Source organism: Notamacropus eugenii, chromosome 6 (assembly GCF_028372415.1).
Source record: "Notamacropus eugenii isolate mMacEug1 chromosome 6, mMacEug1.pri_v2, whole genome shotgun sequence".
NCBI classification, from domain to species: Eukaryota; Metazoa; Chordata; class Mammalia; order Diprotodontia; family Macropodidae; genus Notamacropus; species Notamacropus eugenii.
In genome coordinates this window covers 112,910,761-112,938,302 of record NC_092877.1, presented here as the reverse complement: position 1 = coordinate 112,938,302, position 27,542 = coordinate 112,910,761, and the positions used below count along the sequence as shown (strand labels likewise).

At 33.9% G+C, this 27,542-nt stretch overlaps 1 protein-coding gene across 7 annotated transcripts in view; it reads right to left on the bottom strand.

The window, feature by feature from the left end:
- ADGRL3 (adhesion G protein-coupled receptor L3) overlaps positions 1–27,542 on the bottom strand; it is a 941,368-nt gene that overhangs the window by 590,490 nt on the left and 323,336 nt on the right. For all 7 annotated transcript variants that reach the window (XM_072620873.1, XM_072620870.1, XM_072620866.1 and 4 more), the window contains one exon: positions 4,332–4,591. In XM_072620873.1, coding sequence (XP_072476974.1) covers positions 4,332–4,386 — 55 coding nt within the window. In that variant the 5' untranslated portion in view covers positions 4,387–4,591. The remainder of the gene's footprint in view (positions 1–4,331; positions 4,592–27,542) is intronic.

Genomic DNA, 27,542 nt, shown 5'->3' with positions numbered 1-27,542 from the left:
ATGCATAGTTGTATATGTAAATATTAATTTAGTTATCTCTTTACTTGGAGGAGGCCTAATCAATTTTGGTTAGTTACTAACGTTGTAATATAATTGTAATACTAATAGTGTAAAATATGTTTTCCATTGGAAAAGTTCTACATTTAGTTTGCTGCATAAAAATAACAAAATATCAAGTTTCTAGATCTCATATATTTATTTCTTTGGTGTTTACTCCAATCTACAAAAGTAGAGGATGAATGTATACATATTCCTTTGCCCTAAACAATTTACTTAAAGTTAAAATCATTAACAGAAATAGTTTTATATACCTAAGACAAAAAAGCCAAAATAACATTTTCCAAATAGAACTTCAGGATGGCAAAAGAAGAGGCCTGCTACATTGGGGGGATTTTTTTCAGTTTAATGGACTTAAGGACCATTCTCCACAATATCTGCATCTGCCAGGATGACTTTCTCTATTCACATATTACTTCAAGGCGAGTCTTACCTTTTATAAATATTATGGCTGCTTTATACTAAACTTTTCCATATGACCCTTATTTTATCTGCAGTTCTCAGCAGCTGGCCCAACTTAAATTTCTGTGGGGGTCGATCTAGTTGAATATGTATGGGAATCTATGAAAATGAGAGGGTGGGAACATAGCCCTACAAGCTTCTGAAATCTGGAGACTCTATATCTTCATTTATTTAGCAACTTTTGAATTCCAATGTCAGTTTCACATCATCTATATAGCCACCCTCAGAACAAGAAGGCCTATATTTGTTCCCTTTAAATACACTAAAAACACTGTCAGGAGAATGCTCCTGTTGGCTGCCTTCTCATTTCTGCTCTATGCACAATGAATGAGCAGCCATCAGGAGATTTCATTCAGGCAGTGTTCTGAGGAAATTAATTCATTTTGCAAGAAGCTTAATGTAAATGACCATATCAAGCAGCTGATAGAGGGCACCTGGATAGGTGCCTGCCTCTCAATCAGCAGTCATATACTCTAGCCCTGAGCTGTACCCCCAGCCTAAACCTTACCTAGATTAAAACAACAATAGCCTGTTTTGTTTGCAGCTTCCCAAAATACAATATGAGGCTTATATTTTATGAGTTTTCACATCTAAATATTTTAGAATGAGTATTGAAGCTGGTTCCAAGATAGCAAGACAAAAAAAAAAATCTAAATTTGAACAAAAATACTCATATATCTATAATCAATTGGGACTGCATTTCAATAACAAAATACTACTACAACTGACTATTATTTTTACTTAGCACTTAAAAAATTGCATTTATATTGCCAAACACTATGCTTAGTGTTTTAAAATTATTATTATCTTATCTGATCGTCCAAACAACTCTGGGAAGTAGGTGCCATTAGTATCCTATTTTACAGAAAAGGAAAGAGACAAACAGAAGTTAAGTGACTTGTCCAGGGTCACAGAGCTTGTAAGTATCTGAGGTCAGATTTGAACTCAGATCTTTTTGACTCCTAGTCCAGCATTCTATCACTGTACCACTTAGCTGCTCCTAGGGACCAGAGCAACTATATTAACTGACACACATCCTAATCCTTCATCAAATATCAAATGATCTTCAAATTTACCCAGGTATAAATTCTTTTTCAATTTTAAATAAAAGATTTAATTGCTTCCAATAAATATGTCACTACATTATTAACAATAACACAAGCAGGGTTCTTTCTTGCACATTGCTATTTAATTATATTATAGACTTTCAAGAATCTAAAACATTCCAATTCTCAAATGGATCTGGCATCTCAGATTGTAGCCCCCTCCATTCAGACTTCAAACCTGTTCATGCCTCCCTCTATAGTATAACTCTTGTCCACTGCCTTCTCTCAAGTTTGGGGTAAGGGGTCTATCCATTTCTCTAATTTCTCTTGAAATCAAAAGGATATGCAATGAACCACAAGGGTTGTTTAACACTTATCCTTCCCCCTTGAAATGGGACCAATCTAGTTGAGTGTTTTGGTCCTACATTTCTTTAATAGCATTTTTTTACTTCAATTCTCCTCTGCAGTTTCTTATTTTTAATGTGTGACAGACTAATAACAGTTATCATGAAGCTCTGTGTTGTTCTTAGAGTGATATTCGTTTTTAATTCTTTGGGGTCTCTAGTGTTTCATGACATGCACACATAGGGCTACTAGAATATTGTATTAAAAAGAAGAGCCTTTCTTTATAGAAATTTAGCATCATTAAAGAGAGAATGCAATTTTCTGTAGGCAATTCTTCTTCCTCTTCTCCTTGTGTTTAATTCTGGGTCCAATATAAGTTTACACACACACACACACACACTCACACACACTCACACACACGTACACACACGTACACACACGTACACAAACAAACATACTGGCATACAATCGATATATTGTCTACAGGCAATCCAACTTGATATCATCATCTGGACCACAGGTATTTTTCACCCAGTTTGTTCAGTTTATGTGGATGGTAAGACCAGAGTCTTTTGAGTATTTATGGTTCTTATTTAAAAGGTTTTGCAGTGTTGCACACCTCAATGCAATTAGAACAATGACATCTCCAAACTGGAATATATGAAGGACCTCACCATCCACCAGGAATCCATTTTTAACTTGGATGTAGTCCAGGATCTGCTCCATTTCAGTGGCTAGTACCTTTGGAAAGCATAAATTTTCCTCTTACCTTGCCTTGCCTTGCCAGAAATTAGTAACCAGAGGTCATCAAAGAAAATTATTTAGGGTGTTACATCTTTTGAGGCATCTTGAAAAGTCTTGATATAGTACGCACGTGAGAGACAGATTTTGGGAGAAAAGCCCATTCTGAATGACTACTATGGTGGTAGGACGACATATGCTAACCAGAAGCGGCTGAGGCTAGCACTACTGTTTAGAGTTTCTGTGATGGAATCAGTACAGAATAGATTTTTGAAAATGGGAAATACTTTTTTAGGTACAATCTTGTTAAAGCAGGATTTTTACAATCAATTAAAAACAAAGGTGAGCTGAACTGACAAACAATTCACTTCATCCACGGATTATTCTCCAGTGTTCTTGTCAACACATGGAAAATGTAATTGCCTTCCTTTCTAGCCTCAGATATGTGAGATACATAAGCCATTTTATGCATCAAGTCAACTCAGTTTTACTCCAATGCAAAACACTTTCAATTTAGAAAATGTTATTCAAGAGATTGACAAAAAGTCATAGTTTGTTGAATTGTCTAGCAAAACATATTTAACCTGACAGATTTAGAACAATAAAATAAAATTTTGTAAGTGAAATTTGGTTTCATGTAAATATTTTCTTTTTTAGAGAAACCCTTTTTTAAAATTACTTCTTTTTAGCAAACTTGTGGTATAAAAAAGGATGCTAAGTCTAAAGAAACTGAGAAAAGTGCTCAAAAGTAGAGAAAATTTTTCCACTGAGTCTATTTCACTCTTTTTTATAAGAAAGGCAAATTATTTTTATTATTTTTAAACATAACAACAATAGAAGAAATAGTATCTTCTAGTTTGTTTGTTTTTTTTTTTTTAGTGGAGGAATACAAAATAATCAACTCAAAATCAAATAGCTTAATTTTGTTTTTCAATCATAAAGCTGTGGGTGATAACACTTGCAATAAAATTGTAAGTTGATGCCTCATTCTTTCGTGGAGACAAATCATGGTTCTCAGTGACTACGTCTGTGAAATTCTCTCTCTCTCTCAGAACCTACCAAATTAAGCAAACTTCTAACTCAAGACCAACAATGTCTGTCAAAAGTAGACCAACCTAGATAACTGTTCCTGTATTTCTTACGTTTTTCTTCTCCCAGAAGGGGTGGGGGTGGCATAGCAACTCTCAAAGACTATTTATCAAGTTGTAGAAAGTATACTATTTGCATTGGTGGAAGCAATACTGACAAGTATTCAATAATCACAGATTATTGAAGTAAATATTAATTAAATGTAAAACTGGATTCTTATGCAAGGTAAATGCAAAATAATCAATCATTTAAAAAAAAATTTCCTCAAATAATGCAATCCATTCAGCAAGGATGATTTTTTTTTTCCCAGAAGGATACTAACGCTAAACTTCTAAATTGTATACATATATTCATAAGATAAATACAACTATACATACATTATGGCTGTATATATTTCAAAGTGCATTTCAGGAAATATATCTTGAAGTCATTTTGTGTTTGCAATTTAAAGTACGAATACTCAGCCCTGATTCAAGCCTACCTGGAATTAATGTACAGCAGATGTCAATCTGCTGACTTGGAAAAAAGAATCTTATATGACTAAGTGAGGAGAAGACAGCCTTTCCATATATATCTCCATTATGGCCTTACCATCAACGATTGGTGCAAAGAGCGTCATGAAGAATAACAGCTGTGATGACCACATGGCTGTGGACTGTGACTTGAAGGTTGCTCAGCAATGAGTGCTTCAAAAGTGAAATGAAATAAATGTCCTTCTGGTTCTTCTTCTGTACTACAACAAGTAGATGGCTCTACTTTAAAGGGAGGAGAATTAAAAAAAAAAAGAAAAAGAAAAAATCTCCCTCAAAAAATGTTTAAAAATAAAAACACAAATATCCAGAGTCCAAGACCTATAATAAAAAAAGAAACCATAAAAATGATCAGAAGCAAACAGAGATAAGTACATTTACAACAAGATTTCAGAATTAGATAATCCCTGGATCCCCACTTTAATTTCTTACTGAAATCTAATTTTTCAGATCAATATCCATAACATCATCGTTCAATGTAACAGGCAGCTAGGTGGTGGTCAATAGGGCATGATGGACCTGGAGTTGGGAAGACCTAACTTTGATTTCAATCATATATGCTTCCCAGAGGTGTGACCCTGGATAAGTCACTTAAACTCTCTTTACTCCCAGTGTCCTCTTCCATATTGTTGTGAGGATCAAATGAGATAACATACATGAAGCACTTTTCAAACATTTCAAACACTATATAAATGAGTTATCATAGTTATTACATATACCTCAATAATTTGATATAAATATATATACATATATACATATACATATATTTATATATATGGAAGCCAAATGCCAAAACTTCAAAAATTCGCATCTTATTAGAGTAAGAAAGGTCATCAGGGGCTACCGACTACCAAAAAGAACAAATGGTCATAATAGTAATATGTGTGTGTGTGTGTTTATATATGCATGTATGTATATGTATGTGTGTTTATGTATACAAATAAAGCTGTCTTCTGAATTTTTCTCTTTTCATTCTCCCAAATTCACAACCTAAGAGAATGAAGGGGGGATAGAGCCATTATCTAATCCTTTTAATTTTTGCCATTTTAACCTTCACCCACTCCTTCAAATGGATATAAACAAAGGGTTTTACTCAGACATATCTTAGAATTTTTCTTAATAAACATAAGCTAAGTTGTATACTCATTAAAAAAAAATACTTCAACTTTGGTAACTGTTTATATAAACATCCGTCCACAATTTAGTTTCTTTTTCCCCCAAATCATAAAAATAACAATGTTTTTCTGTTAGTCATGACCATCTGGAGATGGAGTTCAAACAAAAAACACTATCTGTTCCATGGATTATTCAGTTTCCAGCTTTCATTTTTTTAAAACTAGATGTATAGATCAATTCCTTTAGTTAGCTTTACATACTTCCTCATAAAGAAATACAAATTATCCTCTTATTTTTAAGCCTGCCTGTTCATAGTTCAATTGCAAAAAATCACTGCACGTGACTCTACAAATACTTTGAGTTTGTATCTAAAATAATTATTCTGTCTTTTTAAAAATGAGCAGTTGAGAATTATAAAGGTATACACTAAAGTGGTTTTAAAATTATACAAAAATATGTGGTAGCAAGGAGATTACAGTAATATATCACAAAGATAATATATTATGATGATGCAAGATTATAATAAAAATGAAGGACTGGTTTGATATTAGAAAAGAAATCAGCATAATTGACCATATCAATAAAAAACAACAAAAATCATACGATTATAGAAATAGATACAGAAAAACCTTTGACAAGATACAGAACCCATTCCTATTAAATACATTACAAAATAGGAATCAAAGAAGCCTTTCTTAAATGATAAGTGGCATCTATCTAAAAGTAAGTATCATCTGTAATAGGGAAAACATGAAGCCTTGCACTAAGATCAGGGATGAAGCAAGGATGTCTGTTATCACCACTATTTATTTTTCAATATTTTACTGGAAATACTAGCTACGGCAATAAGAAGAAGAAATGCTAGGAATAAAAACAGGCAATGAAAAAACAAAACTGTAACTCTTTGCTGCTGATGTGATGGTACGCTTAGAGTGAACTCTAGAGAATTAACTAAAAAAGCTAGTTGAAATAATTAACAACTTTAGCAAGGTTACAGGATATAAAATAAACCTACAGAAGTCATCAGCATTTCTGCGTACTACCAACAAAATACAGCAGAAGGATACAGAAAGAAAAATTCCATTTAAAACGATGGCAGACAATATAAAATATTTGGAAGTCTATTTGTCCAGAGGAACCCAGGAACTATATGAATGCATTCACAAAAGACTTTTCATATAAATAGACAGGTATAAGCAACTGAAGAATTCTTAATGGCTCATGGGTAGGCTGAGCCAATATAATAAAAATGACAGTTCTTTCTAACTTAATTTACTTGTTCAGTGACATACCAATCCAACTTTCAAAGCATCATTTTATAGAACTAGAAAAAAATAACAAAACAATTTATCTGGAAGAAAAAATATCAAGACTATCAAAGGAATCCATGAAAAAAAATGTGAAGGCAGATGGGCTAGCATTTCTAGATTTCAAACTATATTACAAAGTGATATTCATAAAAGAATCTGGTGATGGCTAAGAAATTGAGTAGTGGATTAATGCAGCACTTCTTAAACTGTGTCATGACCCCATATGGCATCACAAAAATTTGGCAATAGTTAAAGATTTCTAAACACATAAGGACCAAAAATTAATTAAAAATTAAACAGGTAACAGATCCAAGGTGTCTTTGGAAGTACTCCCTGTGTTGCATCACACAACTTCCCTGTAGCCTTGGTTCTGAACACAAAGCATGTAGACTTTGTCTTGCACATGCCCTGAGGCCACAGAAGGCCATCAGTGTCTCATCTCCAATGAGATAAATTAAATTATTTAAATTAAATTAAATGCAAAGGTAGTGTATTTGCCACTGTGGTTCTTATATTTTGATCAATAGTATCATTGGGGCTTGATGCAATAACCATATTGTCATCCACAAACAGGAACTTCTGAAGATGTTCACCATTAATTGTGACTCTTTTCTATTGGATGCTGAACTGGACATCTTCCATGAAAGCAGGGAAAAACAAGCAAGTAAACAACAAAAAAAATAGCCCTTTTGACTAGTCTATGTCTCTGTTTAATGTATCAATCCAAAATAATTACCAGAGAGTTGGATGAAATAATCTCTGGTATTACAACTTTTAAACAATCTTTATGATTTTTACATATGCTTTGGAAACACAATGTTGTGAGAGATCCTTTAAGTTTATTCCACCCACCCTTAGTATCAAGTTCATTTTGTCAATAGAAAATAAACACAAAGGGATTTTATATTTCTATACCTTTTCCTCAAATACCCTGGCCAACAGCCGGGTTACTTGTGAAAAGCCTATTTGGATTTAGCTAGGTTCATGAAATAGAATGAAAAACCAAATATGTAGATTAGTAGATTTCCAAAAGTGATATGTAGTTGGAATGGTAGACTCAAAAGTACCCCTAAACAAATTTTTCAAAAATAATATCCATGTGTTACGGTGAATATTAAACCTAAAAATGTCTTCCAAAATATGGTTCATTCAGTAAAGCAGTATCAAAAGTTATTTTAAATGATGTATCCTTTGTGTAAAATATTACTTACAATTGAGAGACTAATAAATTGTAGAGGAATTATAAAGAAAATTTTGGCACGCTAAAAAAGTTTATGTACTTAAGGATCAGAGGTCACAAACAGATATTAAAGGAGAGAAGATATCTGATGATTGAAGCAATTAGGTATTACCAGGGGAGAAGAGGTTAGAAGTGAACACATTTTCACAAGTTAGAGAAGTTCCAGAGTGACAGCTAAAAAATTAACCCACTTAAGATTTGCACTGTGGAGCCACCAAGGGCACAAGATCTCCTTCTAAATAATGTGGAAGTCTGAAAATTGAAAAACAGCACCTATGACCTCGAGCCATTGAGTGATGCTTGTGTTTCTTCCAGAAACATTAAATGTTTAAGCATATGCTAAACTATAGAGATATTTGTGTTTCTAGAAGACAATATGAAAGAAAGAAAGGCTTCAAATTATTAAAGAAGGTGACTTGTTTTCCTAGGAAAGATGGAAGAAATAATCCAGAAAGTGATATGAAGCAAAAGCTTTTCAAAAGACAAAAGATATTCAACAAACATCTATTAAGCAGCTATTATGTGCTAGGCACAGGGCTAGGCACTGGGTGGGTAGTGGGGAGAAAGAAAAAAATACATTCCCTATTTTCAAGGAACTCACATTTTAATGGATCCAAGCCAGAGTAGAAGAACACAACTGAGAGAAAGAGAAGAAAAGGAATTTCTGAAGCACTACCTATATGTAAAAGGCATACACCTCTTTCCACAAGGGACATATCAGGACTTTTGGAGAAGATAACAGCTTTCTAGGTGCCTTTGAATATTAAGAATCTTTCACAAGTTTCAGAGAGTTCCATGTTCTGCTTATGTCTCCAATAATGAAAAATGTGTTGATCAGTCAGTCGCTCGTTGAGCACTACAATGGCATGATCTGAGTAGTTGGAAGGTGTTTTCTCTTTGGTGCATGCATTTGGAATGTAGCGTAATACAACAGAAAAGGAACTAATGCTCAAGTCTGAAGTGTTGGGTTCTCTTGAGCAAGTCACTTAAACTCCCATGGCCTCAGCTTCCTTATCCATAAAGTGAGTGAGTTCAGTTAGCTGACTTTGAAGTTCTATTCAAGGTATATGATGCTATGCCCCTCTTTGATAAAGATCTCTTTTAGCAGTATCTAATATACAAAGAAATGCAAATTAAAGCAACTCTAAGTTTGTAATTTATATCTATCAGGTTGACTAATATGACATAAAAGGAAAATGAAAATATTGGAGGGGATGTGGGAAAATTGGGACGTGAACTGATCGAATCATTCTGGAGAGCAAAGTAGAACTATGCCCAAAACTCTATCAAATTACATACCCTTTGACCTAGGAATACCACTACTAGCTCTGTATCCTAAAGAGATAGGGAGTGGAGATTTATACAAAATATTTATAGCAGCTCTTTTTGAGGCAGCAAAGAATTGAAAATTAAAGGGATGCTCATCCATTGAGGAATGGCTAAAAGAATTGTAGCATATGATTATAATGAAATACTACTTTGCATTCATAAGAAATGAAAAGGAAGTAGATTTCAGAAAAAACATAGAAAGGCTTACATGAACTGATTAAAGTGAAGTGAGCAGAACCAGGATAACATTGTAATATTGTATGATGATCAACTGTGAATGACAGCTACTCTCAGCAATACTATGTTCTAAGGCAATTCCAAAAGACTTATGAAGAATAATGCTAGCCACTTCCAGAGAAAGAACTAATGGAGTCTGAATACACATTGAAGTACAAGGTTTTTCATTTTAATCCTTAGGTTTTTTTTTCCCTTTGTGCTCTGTTCTTTCAAAACATGATTAAATTGGAAATGTATTTTGTATGATTGCACATGTGTAATCTACATCAAATCACTTACTCTTTCAGGGAAGGATGAGGAAGACAATTTAGAACTTAAAATTAAAAAAAAAAACCCTGAAAATTGTCTTGATATATAATTAGGAAACATATTAAAAGATAAAAGTTAGAGATGTCTAACAATCACTAAAGACGTATCTAAACTACTCACTATTGGTGATTCATTTAAGGATGAATATATAAATATAAACAAATCTGAAGATTCTCCAGCAATAATGATGCCCTGGTCAGGGAACTGAATACCTTGACAAACCAAGTGGTTTTTCCATTACCACTTCAAATGAAAGGTGGTGTAACTAAACCAGTTGTAAGAATATTCATTTGTTTTATGTATATTAAAACAATATCATAAGCAGAATCTCTTAACTTTGACAATAGCATGTAAGCAAATTTTACTTGACAGTATGAGCATTTTTTTTAAAAGTGAAGTGAGAGGTGACTGATTTGTGATGTAGAATGAGACTTTAAAAAAAGCACAGCCAAAGAAGGGATTTGTTTTGTTTGACCATACTTTTTGTTAGAAGGAATATTTTTCTTTGCCATTTTACCCAAATGAAATGAGATATGGGAGAGAAAATAAACTGTCGTTCCTTAAACACACACACATACACACACACACACACACATGCCAAAAGATTAATGGCAAGTGTGCTTCCTTCCCCTTGACAGAGTAGATAAGTGTAGAATGGAACATAAATTATTAAACATAGCCAATGTGTTGGTTTATTTTGTTTAACTATACCTTTTTGTTCTCCATAAGAAATGGTTGAAAAACGAAAGATTTGTTCAAAAGTACAGATAAACATTTATTTCTTTTTTAAAGAAGAAAAGTGAAATTAATGTATTAGGCATACAGAATTATAGTATGCTGTAATCCCTTTGGAGAAATTGTATTTTGAAATTAAATATGAAAATCACCTCTCTAACAATTGCAAATTAACTCAATCTAATAATTATTTTTCTGTGAGGAACTTAGTTTTAATAATTTTAAACATATAACTGACAGACTACAGTCAGAAGAGAGTTAGGATAAAGATTATGCTAAAGGCCATAGGATGGAAAAATACAGACACACATATATATTAAAAATAATAGACAAAATTATGAGCATCATCTTTCAGGAAAAAAGCAGAGAGAGCACTAAAAACATTGTTTTGATGTATTCTTGGGTCATTTCTGATAGTTTGAAACTTCTGGCTAGGCAGAGGGAAAAAAGACAGTGAGAAGGACCAGGGAGAAGAGAGCTTCTAAAAGATGATTTTCACCAGAACTGCTTCTATTCAAAGTCAAAGCCAAGACCCTCATGGACCATTTAAAATTCTTCAAGTTACTTCTATCTAGCCAGCAGTGAGAGCAAGATTTCTCTAAAGTCCAGGCCCAAATCAGCCTTCAAGGAAACAAGAAGGAGCAGGTGCCCTAAGTCCCATACCTTTGCCTGGCCTTTTCAATTTTAGATTGTCTTCAAACAATACACTCATCAGTAAGAATGTGTTGTCTGCTATCTGTTGTATATTTTTCTCCCTTGCTACAGTCTAGTTCTGTGGCCTTGCAAATGTCCCTGTTTCTTTGTCAATTCTAAAATTCCTTATTCCCAATTCTGTTTCAACTGGTTGTTTGATAAAGTCTAGGACATTTACTTCATTACTTTTCTTGTATTTATAGATACAAGTTATCAACTATTCAAGGTCAAAGCTACGTAGGGAGGCTTGAGACAAACAACAGCAGTGTTGTTTGCCAGATTCTGGCTTGCAAAGTAGAGAATAACTGAGAATCTCTAGAATCTTAGTTTTTATAAGAATGTTTAAACTAATACAAACAGAGCACTATACTAGGTACTTGGGGAAATATTTTGGAAAAACCCCCTTTCCTCAGATGCAGATAACTTTACTATTTGTATGGTTTGCATCTCAAAGCACATTGACATTTGAAATAGTTAAAGAAGCTTTCACTATCTACGTTTAAAGAGGTTTGAAAGGTGCAAAGGCAAGTAGACAGACCTATATACAAACTAACTTTTATTTTCATAAAAGCTGTTAGACATATAATTTAATTATTAAGGTCATTAGAGAAAAATATATCCCTGTAGAACTCAAATTCTCATTTTCATTGCTTTCTATTTGAATGGGATAATATGAAAAATTAATTTAACAACATTATCCATGCAAATTCTCTGGAAGAAAATAATCCAGATAAACAGGCAGAGAATTTTGGTCTCTCTAGGCTCTTATTCCTGCATCCCAAGGAAATGGGAAAAAAGGACACACTGCTTTGGGAGTGGAGGAAGAGTTAAACCAACATAATTTTGAACAGAGATAAAAAAAAAATTTATAATGAAGGAAAAGTCCTTTGTAGAAGCAACTGGGATGAGGGAGGATTGGTAGATGTCTGAATGTGTTGGCATGGAAAGGAGGCAGAGCCAGTTGCCTCTGGTCATTAGATGTAGTGAGCTCTCAACAATCAACATTGACACAGATCAGGAGCTGTTTATTGAGCAGTGCAAAGGGAGTGTACCCACAGATGAAAGAAATCACAGATCCTTAAAGTACTGGAATGCTTCAGAGTTCTATCATTTTACATATCCTCAGAGTCTTTTATTTGACTTCCTAATTTTGTTCTGTGTCACATAGTTTTCCTACCAAAAAATGGAAAAAATCTACACAATTGTTCAGATTGTATTCTTAGAACTCCAATACCAATTACAAGATATTAGCTTACCTTTAAACATTTTAGATACATTTAATAAAATTATATGTATCTGCTAGCAAATCTCATTATGAGGTTGTTTAAGAAATATTGGTGAGGTACTATCTACATTTCTCCATGGTTAGTAGTCTAAACAACTCAGAATTACTTTCATTAGCAAACCAAATACAGTATCACACAAGACACCTGTGTAAATTGCAATTTTAATGATAGAGATTTCCACAGATGATTGGCTTATGGAAAAATAACATAAACTTCCACCAAATATTAACCTATTTATTTCACTTCATCTTTCATCACGTCTTTAACAGGCAAAGCAAACATTTATATCATACCAGTGCACCTAGATAATCCTGAGCTGTGTGCTCACAGATCACTACATTTACATATGAACCCAATCAGCAGTAACCAAAGATAGATGGCCAAGCATTTTCTAAAATATCTTAAATTAATAAGGTTGGAGATGATATTTCAACTTCAAAATTTAATTATGCATGTATATATTACAGGCAAGCATTCAACATTCATCACTCATAAGTACATTTGTAGTATTTGCATGATTTACTGCATAACAGTTCATACCCCCACAACCTTCAGCTCACATACAGCAGTGCTTTATAGTGCATGCCCTATAAAGAGAAGAAGGTTATTTTCTCTCTCACACATATACAGCCTTCAAAGAGGGGATCTGCATAGTTCCCTCTGAACTCAATGAGAACTCCATAACTTGATTAGTTTCAAAGAGGTGGGAAGCAAGATTAAAAATCAGCTGAGTGCGCCATAACATCCTTATCGTCATCCTATAGAATTTTAATGCAGAATCTTCTCTCTGATATTCACAAGGATGGAAGCAAAATGCTTTTTAAAAAGGTGTTTGAAGTATATAAATGTATCATTTTTACCTGCCAACTATGCTTTATATCGGCAGAATACACTCAGGGGCATCTTTCCCCTATCTTCTCTACCATTTTTTTATGGTATAGGAATTTGATACACTATTTAATAATTTCACTCAATTTGAAATGTTTGCTCTTGCATAATAAACCAAAACTACAGTGAATGTAAGGGGAAGAATGACCTTGTACATACTTCACTATTGATGGTGTCAAAGAGAAACTATATTTTCTTATGCTAATACTACAATAATGTTTAACTGGAGAACAAATTTAGTGACAAAATTATAGAAGAAAAAAAGACTATTAAGTACTACTTTAGTACTGTATAAAACCATTCAATAACGTTTGCTACGTTTAGGAATCTGTAAAAGATCAAAGTCACCCCTCTCCCCTAATTACTTTCAAGAAAGGATGAAGGCTCCAAACCCTGCTTCCCTGATATTTACTTCAAAGTGACCCTAGACTCGAAAATCATGGAAGGCAAGGCTGATATACTGAGGTCACAGAAAAAATTGCTAATAATTTGATTTGATGTTATGAAATATAAGCAAGTACAAAGAGCATATGCATCATTTTTCAAATGTTAAAAGTAATCACACAAGATGATGTGCCTTGGACAGATATGGAAAACTGGGGAGATGAAAAGAATTCTGAAACCAGGCAAATAAAAACCCAGAACAACACAAACACTAAACTACATAGCAGGCCTATAATTAGGTCACCATCTCTCTCAAATAGCATTACACCAACATAATGCATTCAACAGGATTTCTCATTTTTTTTTTTTTTAGAAATGTAAATGCGGATCAAGCTACAAAAGAATCTCCATACCAAAAATTGGTGCCCCTTTTGGGAACCTCCCACTCCTTTACAATTCCCATAACATATATTGTCTGCCTCCATCAGAACATAAGCTTTTTAGGGAAGTAGTTGCCTTTCTTTGACATATTTGTATCCCCAACCTTTAGCATAATGCCTGGCATATAGTAAGCACTTAATAAATGTTTGATGACTGACCTCGACAACATATCAAATGGTAATTGTTCAAAATGCTCACTTTAAATAACTTTTGAGAAAATCACTGTGCTCTTTAAGCAATAGAAGGAGAGGGAAAAAAAGGAGAGAACAGACAAAGAGGAAAGTAGGTTTGATGAGAAAAGAATGCAGTATATAATAAATGCAAGAAGATGGGATCAAGGACAATATCTTACTCTAGTTTAATGACTCTTAGAAAAATGTCCTCATCATTGGAAATATCTCCATTTTCTTTCTATGTATTCCTTAAGATTAAGACTTTAGAACATGAAATATTTATTTTTAGCCAAAAAACTTAGAAAAATAAGTAAAAGATATTTGCTTTGAACATTTTATTTTTGAAAGTGAAAATATTCTATTTCTCCTGATTATTTGAAAAACAATTTTAATTTAAGAAACAAAATAGGTATGGAAAAACAGAAAGATATAAATATATACACATGTGCATATACATTGATAGTCAAATTATAATAAATATATTGGCAAATTAGAATGTATTTAAAAAGAGATACTATTTTTTATGAAAAAATATCTAGAAAAACTATTTTGTTTACCTTCCATATGTATTGTAGTATAAAGCATGCATACTAAAAGAGAATTGAGTTTAAATAATCATTATTATTTTTATCTGCAAAGGGATTAGTACTTTAAGCAGGAACTATTGTTCCAGGGCTACTTTCTTAAAATTCCTCTTTGAGTTAACCTCTTTTATATCCAATAAAACATTTGATATGACTGTATTCCTAAGACTGTAGGCTAATAACAAAGTATTTGACATCATTGATATTTTCAAAATAGTAAAATTTTTACTGAAGTTTTAGTGAATTTTAAACTAGACATAATCATAGTAGTTTCTGAAATGGGTGCTATACATTCAGCCAAATAATCAATGTTATGAAGAAGAATTTGCTCTCACTTTCATTTTAAAACAACATTTTTCATGAAGTGAATATTTATAATTATTAAAGGAAAAACTACTTTTTAAAAAATGACATTCTAAATTCTTAGCACTGAGATTAATTTTGGAAAAATACACTCAAATGAACACAACCATAATACAAACATTTCTCAAACTTTTATCACTGAACATTTTAAACATTTTGCCATTTTCTTTTTACCGACATGCATTTATTTTAAGGTCTACAAAGAATTAGGAAAAATAATTTTACACAGGATTATAGAAATTAGAGGTAGATCTTTAAAGATCATCCAAGATAAGCCCTTTATTTTGTAGATAAGGAAACTAAGGCACAGAGAGGATAACTTGTCCTAACAGGGACAAAATTCAAATTGAGTCTCTGATTTTGAATCCTGTGTATCTTCTCTACTGTAAAACATTGTTTCCTAGTAGCTATAAAATCAGAAGTTAAAACTAAATGTTCTTCAGAGCCATTGGACCTCCAAATCTGATCCTGATTTATTCCATTGTGAGCTCTCAGCAGGGAATTAAGAGCTTTATGGACACTGAGTATTTTGATGTTGAATTATTTCATCTGTTAATCCATCCTTATGATCAATTCATGTCTGTGACTATGTTTTATCTTTATGTTACATATGGATAGCTCATAATGAGTCTGTGTCTGGGACTAGTACAAGTCTGGGTAGACCCCTGTGGCAAACTATTCGGAAGACATGAATGGAAGTTGCACAGGACAGGAAGTGAAAGGCTATAATCTGTATTGTCAGAAATACTGAATTGATGAGGTCATATATTCATAAGAAATACATAGAGTCATTCTTTTATTATATATGTTTGCTACAAGTTTAGTGATTTTCAAGGTAACATCATTATCAGAGTAAGAAACCTAGGAGGCTGACTTTTGAGACTCTTTCTTCAACAAGGTGGAGGTGGGGAGTCTTAAGTTACCAGGAAAAAAAGTATTTGAAGAAAAATGGCTGAAATATATTCTTGGTATGTGTCCTGAGGTGATTGTAAAGTGAATGTCAGCCTTTGACATAGCTATTTGATCTTAAATCACCTCACAACCTGGCTTTATGTGGTTGCTTCTCTGTGGAGTGGATGACCTCACCACATGGGTCCATCCCAAGCTGTATTCCTTAAGTCTGAATAGATGAGTACTTAAAGTAAGTTCTAAGAGAACTCTTGAAGAACAGGAAGAAAATCAATATAAACATAAAAACTCACATCTGCAAAGTACTTAGTGAGCTATTGAAATATCTAACAAAAAGCCTTAAGTTTGTGAGAACAAAGTTGTTGCAGAGAAGAACCCACACAAAGAAATTGTCCAACTGCAACTGAAAAGTATTACTCGTTTCCAAAGTAAATAATCATCCTAGATTATTCTCATCAGGGGTATTATACTAAAATATTAAACTGATTAAAAGTATCTTCTCATTTAGAGAGGATACTTTACCAATTGTTTGAATGAATTAAAATACCTTTTTAGAAGTAGAATTATGTGAGAATGATTTTCTTCTTGTTTGCTTATTTCAAGAGGAAAAGGAAGATCAGTTCCTGGTGTGGATGACAAAATTGGCAAGAAGGCATAATGCTGTATTCATCAGGGACTTCAACTCCCCAGGATTCTTTTGCAGTACTCATTACACTAAAAGCAAAAAACAACTGACAAAGGCTTGGCCTGACTTACTATGAATTTTATATTTCAGAAGATAGAAGTGAGAAGCTACTGTGAGAGTCTTACGTTGACAAATACTGGAGAACTGGATAATGAAGTAGAAGAAACGGTAATAAGGAAGGAGAGAGGAAGCATATTGTTATTTTAGAGTTAGTGATGGCCAAAGAGGAAAAATTCTAGGAAAAATTTACATGTAGCATTAGCTGAGAAGAAAGCAGATTTCACAAAGGGCAGAGAAAAGAGAGGCATGCTAATCCTATGCCGGCTTCTCTTAAAGGAAGAGTTATTCAAAGAAAATGGAAAGAACCTAAAACTAAGGCATCAAAGAAAGGCCCATCAAAGAAAATTCTCTGTTGAGTTCATGTTTTCAAAAGACACATACAAACATTGGATGTGAGATAACTAATTAAGAACTATAAAAGATAGGCATGAATGTGTTAAGATAGTGCAGAAAGGCTAAATCACAAAATGAGCTGATGTTCATAAAAAAAAAAAAGGTTAGAGATAACTCAAAGGGCTTAAAAACAAATAAAAAAACAAAGACCACAAAAACAACTTTCAGTCAAGAAGTGGAAATAGGAAAGGAAAAGGCCAATGCATGGAGAGAAGGGTATCATGTTAACACATAGCAGGGAGACCGATATTTTTCTTCCATAGCCTCTCTTCAGAAGAATCATCTTAATAGGCAAAGAAATATATGATTAAGTGGGAAATGATGCCTTAGATGACTGATCACAAAGAAAGAGAGAACCTAGTTTCTCTAAATAAGTTCAATCAGATTTATTGGAGTATCTATTGCTTGTTACATGCAATTAACAATTGGCATGGGATTAGGGGGTGAGGAGACATCACTACAGATAAGTATAATAAGGGAACCTAGTGAAAGTACTATGAGAAATTGGAGGGGCAAGTGATCCATTTCTGCTGGGATAGGGTCAGGAAATTCTTAATATACAATGCAGCACCTACAAAGGAGATTCAAGAAAGAGAAGTATTTCATTTGGTGGTGAAATAGAAAGAGAACTATTTCTCAAGACATCTTTCACTCAAAATCTTATGGAAGTGAATGTTAAAAACTAAAACTAAATAAACAAAAAGGGGAAAAAAAGAAATCTTTCAACACAAGAATTTTTGTTGATAAGCAACTCCTTTAGAGCGACATTTGGGTGGCTCGGTGGATAGAGCTGGACCTTGTATCAAGAAAACCTGAGTTCCAATATGGCCTCAGACACATACTAGCTATGTAACCCTGGACAAGTCACTTAGCCTTTTTTTCTTTGTTAATCCACTAGAGAAGGAAATGACAAACCACTACAGTATCCTTCCCAAGAAAATCACATGGATAGTATTGGTATTCTATGGAACAAAATGTCAACAACAGTTGAACATGACTGAATAACAACAAATCGTTTTAAAAGTGACTCCAAATAAAATGATTCAAAAAGTATTCAAAAACTATGTCCTTAGGCACTATACTTGGTTTTGGAGATACAAGGGCGAAACGAAAAAAAAAAAACCCATATCCTTGGGAAAAGATATAACATTTACGGATAAATTATTAGATCAATGGATGAAGAGAACACTGAGAAACAGGGAAATAAAGAAAGGATTTCCCAAAAGAGAATTAAACCTTGAAAATAAAAGGATGCTAAGGAGCAAAGACAAGGAGGTAGAATAGATCAGACATATGGGATATCCTATACAAAAACACTGACAAAGGAGATGAAATGGTAGGCAAGGTAAAAGCAAATAGGTCAGCCTGGCTTAATTATGCAGTATATAAAGAGGAATAATACGAAGAAAGTTTAGGGAGTTAAGATGGAGTAAGCCTGGAGAGAGTTTTAAATGTAAGCCCATGGAGTTTGTATTTTATCCTAGAGGCAATCAAGAGCCACAGAAAATTCCTGGGAAAGGGAGTGATAACGGCAAACCTTTTTCAAATAATAAGATCGTTTTAGCAACAATACAGAGGGTGAATTAGAGAAGAAGCTGGAAGCAAGGAGAAGACTAAGGACAGAACACTGTGCTAACATCTCTGTGAAGCAGGATGGCCTCAAGATCTGCTTTATGTTAACGTCTCTGGGGAAAATTCAGTAAGAAATTTATCATAGAATATGGACATTTCTTCACATTTAATTCTGCCTACAGCATGTGATGTTAGAATGAGATTATAAGTAGATTTATAATTCTGAACAGTATTTTTTCCTTCTTGAATAGTATGACATCAACAATGTTATTGCACTTAATGCTGCCAATGTGACATTATTAGTGGTGCCATGTTATTGAGATCCTTATGGGGTTATATATTCTGAACTTGATAATGTTCAGTAGAGAATGAATCAATTTCAAAATTCTTCTCTCCTCACATTCTGGGAAGCAACTGACTTGTCCAGGTCACTATTTTTACCTGAAATTGAGTGTGATCATATGCATATAAGCATTTGTGTACGTTCCATTGTGTTTATGTAGTCTCTTAGAAGGCTTAGTGCAGCTTTAAGTATTAATAGTTTAAAACTGCAGTAAGACTTCTTCAATGCTACATGTGTATATAGAAGGGTATTTGCATGCATACATACCAATATACATACATACACACACACACCCCCAACATTTTTTACTCACCCTGATTCCAAGCAGATTATGCTCATACAATTCTTTTTCTGTTTTTCTTCTTTCTGAGACCATTTATTCTTCAAAGAATTCCACTGCATGCAATCTCTCTTTCTGTCTCTTTCTTTCCTCTCTCTCTCTCTCTCTCTCTCTCTCTCTCTCTCTCTCTCTCTCTCTCTCTCTCTCTCTCTCTCTCTCTCTCTCTCTCTCTCTGTCTCTCTCAACATTACTAGCATTGAAAGTACAGGGTTTTTTTTTTAATGATTTCTTATTGTGTGTAATTTTTAATCTATCTTATGGGATAAGTAGTCTTTTGTGAGCTAGGTTCTTACCCTAACCACCATGTATAGCAACGTCTGATGAGGAAATACCAATTTCCAAGCAACCAACGCATAAATGAAAATTTTAGAACCTAGTTCATTCCTAAATTGGAGAATTACAGCATAGGCATTACAGAATAAATGCTAACAGCAGTCTATCACAAACTTAAAGCAAAGTAGTTCAAACTGACTTATTAAATGTTTCACTAAAATATTTTACTCACAAATAAGATTTTCAAGAAAAGTATATTTCATATCAGAACTGGATCAGCATACTATATCAGCACTTTTATTTCCACTTTCTAAAAAATATTTAAAATGATATTTGGGAAGAGGTAAAGAAATAACAGGTAATGGTAAGGCTACACCTACTCCCTCCCTCGCCCCAAAGAAATGAAAATGAAATAATAAATTACTAACAAGTCAGAAAGCCAAAAAAATTCTTTGATAGTTTTGTTATATAACATGCTTCTACAGTTGCACTTAAAATTCTCAATAAAACATGTTATCAATTAATGGCTAAAAAATATTCTAACATAGTTTTCAGGTGTTTTTCATTTTGTATTATCAAAATATCAGTACCAACCAGGCAGGAAAGAAAATAGCCATGTTTTGAAATTATCTCATCCCTGTAGGGGGCACCTGGATAGGTCTCAAATTAAACACATTCCTTAATGGGCCATTATGGAGTATCAATCCCTAAAATACCTAAAGGGAATTAATGGCTGTTTCTATCAAGGGAGAGTTTCTAAGCTTGCAGGATATGATGCAATATTTCTTTTATAACTTTTATTGAAATGAGACTTTGTTACATGATCTAAAATGCATATTGATGGTTTTTATGATAGAACTGCCAAATTTGAGAGTGGAAGGGTCCTCAGTAGACATACAGTCTAAGACAAACACCAAAAGAATCCCCACTGTAACATCCCCGATATGTGACCATGTTTGAAATCTTCTCTCAAGGAAGTCCATTATACCTTTGAACAACTCAAAGTATTTAAGTTTTTCCTGACATCAAGCCTAAATTGACGTCTTAGCAGTCTGCACCCATTGCTTCTGGTCTTGTCCTCTGAAGGCAAAGAGCAACAGTCTAGTCCAGGGATGGGGAACCTGCAGCCTTGAGGCTACATGTGGCCCTCTAGGTCCTCAAGTGAGGCCCTTTAACAGAATCCTTAATAAAAGGATTTGTTCTACAAAACTTGGACTCAGTCAAAAGGCTGCACCCAAGGGCCTGGAAGGCCACATGTGGCCTCAAGGCTGTAGGGTTCCGACCCCTGAACTCTAATCCTCCCTCCAGATAGTAGTCCAAGGACATCAGTGACCCTCATACCAATGCTCTGTTTCTAAATTGGCTTTTTGAATCATCATCAATTAAAGCAACACTTCTGGTAAAGAGGCCTACTATTCCCACCAATACCTGCTGACCAACTGCAACTGATGATGCAGATAAGCTAGGCTCAATAAAGAAGCAAGGCATCTCAAGGGAAAGACAGGAGGTTATTTGTACCAGGCAGGTCAAACTATGCTGACTAAAACAAGTCCTAAGTTGTCTCAGACCATCAGCCCTGTCTGTAGCTCAGCCACTGCTGCCATTTACCAAGGAACAACCCTTGGTGGAGAAGGGCCTGCTGTCTTCAACACCAACACCAACTACTAACCACTAACCATCAGAGGTAAACTGACAATGATTGTCAGGTAAGTCTGAGTCCCAGGAACAGTCCTAGACTCCTTGTCCAGGAAACAATCCTTATGGAGATGCTACCTGACAATTTCCTCTGTAGATGCTATATCCCTGCCTTCTCAGTAGCAACAGTGATGAAAAACTCAGAAGAAAATTTTGTCACCTAAGTTATAAGTACTATTAAATGGTTCGGTATCAGAAACCAATATAGTTTTATTGATGACAATGATCTTAAAGAAAATGTACTATTATCTCTCACTGTACCTGAATAACCCCAAGGCCTTACCATCTGAGTCAAAGCTGAACTATTCTATATATTATCTCCAAATAATAAAAATGTGAGCTCCTTGAGAGCATAGCCTAGCAGGCCAGTGTGTATGTAGGCCAGTGTGTGTGTATGTATATGTATATGTATCTATGTGTATATATATATGTATATATATATTTTTTTCTTTGCATATAAGCTTTCTTTCTTTCATTCATCCAAATACTTGAAGACAGCTAACATGCAGGGTATTTTCTTCTTTAATCTAAGCATATCTGATTTCTTTAATCAAACCTCATAAGATATGGACTCCAGATTTCTTCACCATCCTATTTATTCTCCTCTGTACACTCAACAGTTTACAGCATCCTTCTGTAATGGCAAAAGTGAGCAAATTCTTGATGAAGTCTGAGAAAGACAGAGAAAGTGTTACTATCACTCCCCCTACTATTCCTAGGAGCTATTTCCCGTTTACTAGAACCTATGACTGCACTGGCATTTTCATCTGCCCTATCATACAGTTGACTCCTATTGAGCTTATAGTCTATTAAAATTACCTAGTCTTTTCCACAACATCTGTCATATTATGTTATGTTCTGAAGCTAATTTTTTTTTCTACTCAAGTACAAGATTTTACATTTATCCTTATTGGATTTTGTTTTATCAGGTTCAGTTCAATATTCTAGCAAGACAGGATTTTACTTTTTGGATTCTGACTCTTTTCCAGTGTGCTTACTATCTTTCCCAGCTTTGTCACCTGCAAGATAAGCATTATATCTATGCCTTTGTCCAAGACACTGATACAAATGTTAAACATCACAGACCACTACGGTACTCCACTAGAGACTACTTTTTGTATTACTGTTGAATCGTTAACAATTATTCATAGTCTAGCCATCCAACCAGTTACAAATTTTTAGAATTATATTTCATCTCTTCCATATCTTTCTACTTTCCCTAAAGTAATAGTATAGGACACCAGGAAAAGAATATCCACAGCATTCTGCTCATCTACTAGTTTATAAATTCTGTCAAAAAAGAGAAAATGAAGAAAAATATCAGTATATGTGACTTATTCTCCATGAAGTCCTGCTGTCTTTTGGAAACTACTTCCCTTTCTTCTTTTTTATTGACCATGTCTTACAGACTCCATTCTAGAAGTCTCCCAAAAGTACAGTCATGGTAACAGATTCCCTTCCCATTTTTGAAAAGAAAGACAATATTTGTTCTCCAATCTTGTGGCACTTCTCTTGTTTTCCATGATTTTTCAGAGATCATTGACAATGGTTTAGTCCCAAGTGACTTGAATTCTGAAAGGGCAGCTCTTACTATCTACTTACTTATTTTGGGCATGAACTCCCTGTTAATCATTTTTGTTCTGTCATTTCTAATGCAAAGATATTTCTCCTGAGCAGAGTAGACAGAATCAGTCAGAAATGAACAATTCTGCTTTCTCTCTTACGTCAGTTATTACTACTCTATCTACTCATAGCAAAGGTTTTTTTATGATTGTCCCTTTTCCCTACGTAGCACTGAAAAAAAAAATCTTTTTTGTTGTCTCCATATTCCCTTGCCTGCCTAGGCTTATTATGAGCATTAGCATTCCTAACATTGTTTCTTTAGGATCATACCATCCCTGCCTTTCTTCCACATTTCATATATTTTAAAAACTCTAAGGAAAAAAAAAAACTATTATCACCATTAAGTTATAAATTTGGGATATTCATTAAGGACTGCATATTTTGTTGTAGCTTTTCCTAGACTTTTTCAAATTCATACTATTATAATTATAATTAACATTTGTATTAAGTTTTATAATGCTAGTTATGTTAATGAGAGTTAAAGATCTTCCTCATCCATTAATGGGCCTGCCCATTAAGGGAAGTGTGATTAAGGGAGATTTGTTTTGTAGGAAGGCTCACACCTTTTGTTAATTTCTAATGAGGCACTGGCTCTCAAGGGTTGTGATGCCCCTCTGGCTCTAAAAACTGCATGTATCCTCTGAGGTAAAGCATTGTTTTGGGCCTTACTCATTGGAAGTGTTTATTTGGCCAGAGGAGACCCTGGGCAGTTACTAAGGAGGCCCTGGACTTTGAAAACCCAAATGTTGGTGCTTCTCTCTCTGGTAACTATGTATGTATATAATAGTCAGACAGCTGAGTCTGTCTGTTGATCTGTGGTGTATGTATTGCTTATGGTCAGACACTTGGAAACCCTGTCTGTTGGTCTTTATTTCTCTGTTAGTATTTTCTCTGAAGTTCAGGGTGCTGACTTATTCCCCTGAACTAAGTGGACGATATATGTTCTTGATAAAGCAGATTGTTGACCTCTCAAAAGTTGCTTTCCCTTTAGAAAAGCAAATCAGAGAACCTATAATAGTAGGCCATCCTAGATGTGTCAGGGTACTTGCTTTTACAAATTTATATATATGAATTATATTTATATTAATTAAATTTTAGGTTAATATAGAGTATTGCATGATTTTTATATATAGTCACTTGTTTATAAGCATATTTATATATACCTGGATATATAAACAAAGATGAATTTGAAAACAACCACTTGCTCGTATAATAACATTTCAACTTGATTTTTGTTTGAAATATCATGTATCAATATAATTATATTAGATTGCTAAGCATATTACTGTAAATTAATACTAAGAAGTCTCATAGTTCAATAGTCTAACTATTCATTACTTCACCAACAGTTTAAAAGATCAATAATTATATTAATGTGAGCCTTTCTACTATTTTTATATTTGTTTCTTCTTATCTTCCTGTGACTAAATAACCCATCACCTCAGAGCCAACTTTCTCATGATAAGCCTCACTAACTAAACTCAGCACGTTAGGGCTTTGAAGATGCAGCAGCATACTTAGACTTTCTCAGCCTTCAGTCACTGCCAGGTCCATACTCCAGCAGCATGGCCTTCGTGGCCCCAGAGTCACCTCCATGTCAAGCTGAGACATCAGAGTAATATTTTAGAGAAAGACTGTCATTTCTTACTGAGTGCAATATTGCATTTTCTGTGAAGAAATCTTGTTTTATGTATTTTTATGGGAATCACTTCTACACAAAATAAATTTCACCTCTTAAAACAGAGGTCAAGCTCATGCAATTTAATAAAAATAGTGAATGCGTTATAATGCTATTTGCTCACATATAAGTTCTTTTAAAACTTGATATATCACTAGATAAAGCAAACTTCTAGTATTTAGAACCACCACAATCTAGCTGTTCAATTAAGTCAAGAAGGAATACCAAATAGAATGGCCAAATCACTTATGTGAAACATTGGCAGAGAAAAAAGGATAAGAGCCAAGATGCTTAAAATTATGAAGGATACTAAATGTAATAAGGTGTATAATTATTCAAAGATGAAAGTATTAGCCACAGTTGCTCATGATATTTAAATAACTAGATTATCAAAGAAGTAACTTTTAGGACATCCAACAAGTGATCACCTAACCTCACTAAAATACTGATATTGGCCAGGTTACCTGCCTCCTAAGACAATCCATTTTTCCACTTTGGGAGAGCACTGATTATTAAGATTTTTTTTCTTCATATCGAGCCTAAATTTCCTATCTATAACTTTCATTCATCGTTCATTATTCTTCCTTTTGATGCCCATAAGAACAAGTCTAATTACTTCTTTCTATCACAGTGCTTTGAATACTTGAAGATAATTAAGATCTCCCCTAGAAGTCATCTCCTATCCTCAAGTCTCTCCATACTCCAACCCATGCTCCACTCAGTTGTCACATTTATCTTCCTGAAATGCAGGTTTAATCACATCACTCCCTTATTTAATAAATGTTAGTGGCTCCCTATCACCAAGAACAAATATAAAATCTCCTGTCTGGTTTTAAAAGTAATTCATAACCTGGTCCCTTCCTAGATATTCAGGCTTTTTATACCTTAATCTCCTCCATGTCCTCTTCAATCTAGTTACACGGGTCTCCTTACTATGCCCCACATGACCCCATCTACCATTCTCTTTAATGGCTGAGAGCATTTTCACTGTCCTCCATTCCAGGAATATTCTTCCCTCTCATCTCTGCCTCCTAGCTTCATTAAAGCCTCAGCTAAGTCCCACCTTCTTCAAGAAGCCATTCTCAGTCTTCATTTACCTTAGTGCCTTCCCTCTGAAATTACTAATCTATTCTGTATATATCATGTCTGTTACATAATTGTTTATGCATCCACAGGAGAATGTGAGCTCCATGGCAGCACAGATCATTTTGGATTTTTTGTCATTTTTTGTATCTCTACTGTTTAGCACAGTGCCTGTCACAAAGCAAGGACTTATCAAATGCTAGTTGATTAAGTCAAAATTAAATACCACTGTTCTTTCAACCAATTAATATGTGACATTGACTCTAGGATGCTCATCATCCTAGATACTTCATCGGTTTGTCTTTATACTTTTTAACAATTTTTTAAAATGTAGTAATAAGAATTGATCTAAAGAATACAAAATATGATCTGACGACAGCTTCACTGGCATTTTCACCTTCCATTTTCTGGAAAGCATATATCCTTGAGTATTATAACATTTGCTTTTCAGGGCATTACCATATCACACCATTGACTCACATGGTATTGATGTCCATTAAGACCTTAGGATCTTTTTCATGTTCCCTGTTGTCTACTTGATTTTTCTTTTTTTCTTTTGGATCAAAGAGAAGGACTTTATTTTGATTGCTATTAAATATCGTCTTATTAGATTCAGCTTAATGTGCCAGCCTTCCATAATTTTGGAATTTGACTTTATCATCCATTCACTTTCACATCTGTGTTATAGGCAAAGCTAATAAATTGTCATCTATGCCTTTGTTAAAATAATTAATAAAAATTTCAAGCAGTGCAAAGCCAAGAAAAGATAGAAACCTCCCACCAATTTGAAAATGATTCATTAATGACTTCTCTTTGACTCTATTAATTAAACCATTTCCAAATCCACCCACTTATGCCATTACATAACTATACTTCTTCCTATAGTCCATCAGAAAAGCAGTTTTTGCCAAATACTTTAATGAAGTGAAGGTAAAATATATGTTCAGAATTTTCTCCATCTACCCTAACCATCTACTAACTCCTCCCTCCAACTCTTCTTAAAAGAGATGATGTTAGTATAAGATGATCTTTTCCTGATGACATCATAATGACTCTGCAATCATTGTTTAATTTTCTATACATTCATAAACTATTCATTTAATAATTCTATCTGAAATTTTACCAGAAATAAAAGTCAATGTAGGCAGATGTCACTATATTTTCTATTGTGAACATAGAGACATTTAACCTTCCCTTCCTTTTCTCTGCAGCATTTCAAACAACACTTGCAGTATCTCAAGAATCAGTTCACTTTTCCTTAGTGAAAAAGAAATATAATTAATTCTATACATGTTTAAATGAAATGCAGGAGAACTGGCAACATTCCTAAATTATGTTTATTCACACAAAGTAAAAAGAATAGGAAAATAAATTGAAGTGGAAGAGAAAATATGAGCAAAGGACACATTTCAGAAAATAGAAGATAGATATGAACATTGATGGGTCAAAGTTTGAAAACATCGGTTTATATGTAAATGACACTTTCTTGATTATCAGAATATCTTTTAAAATGGACTAATGAGTAATAAT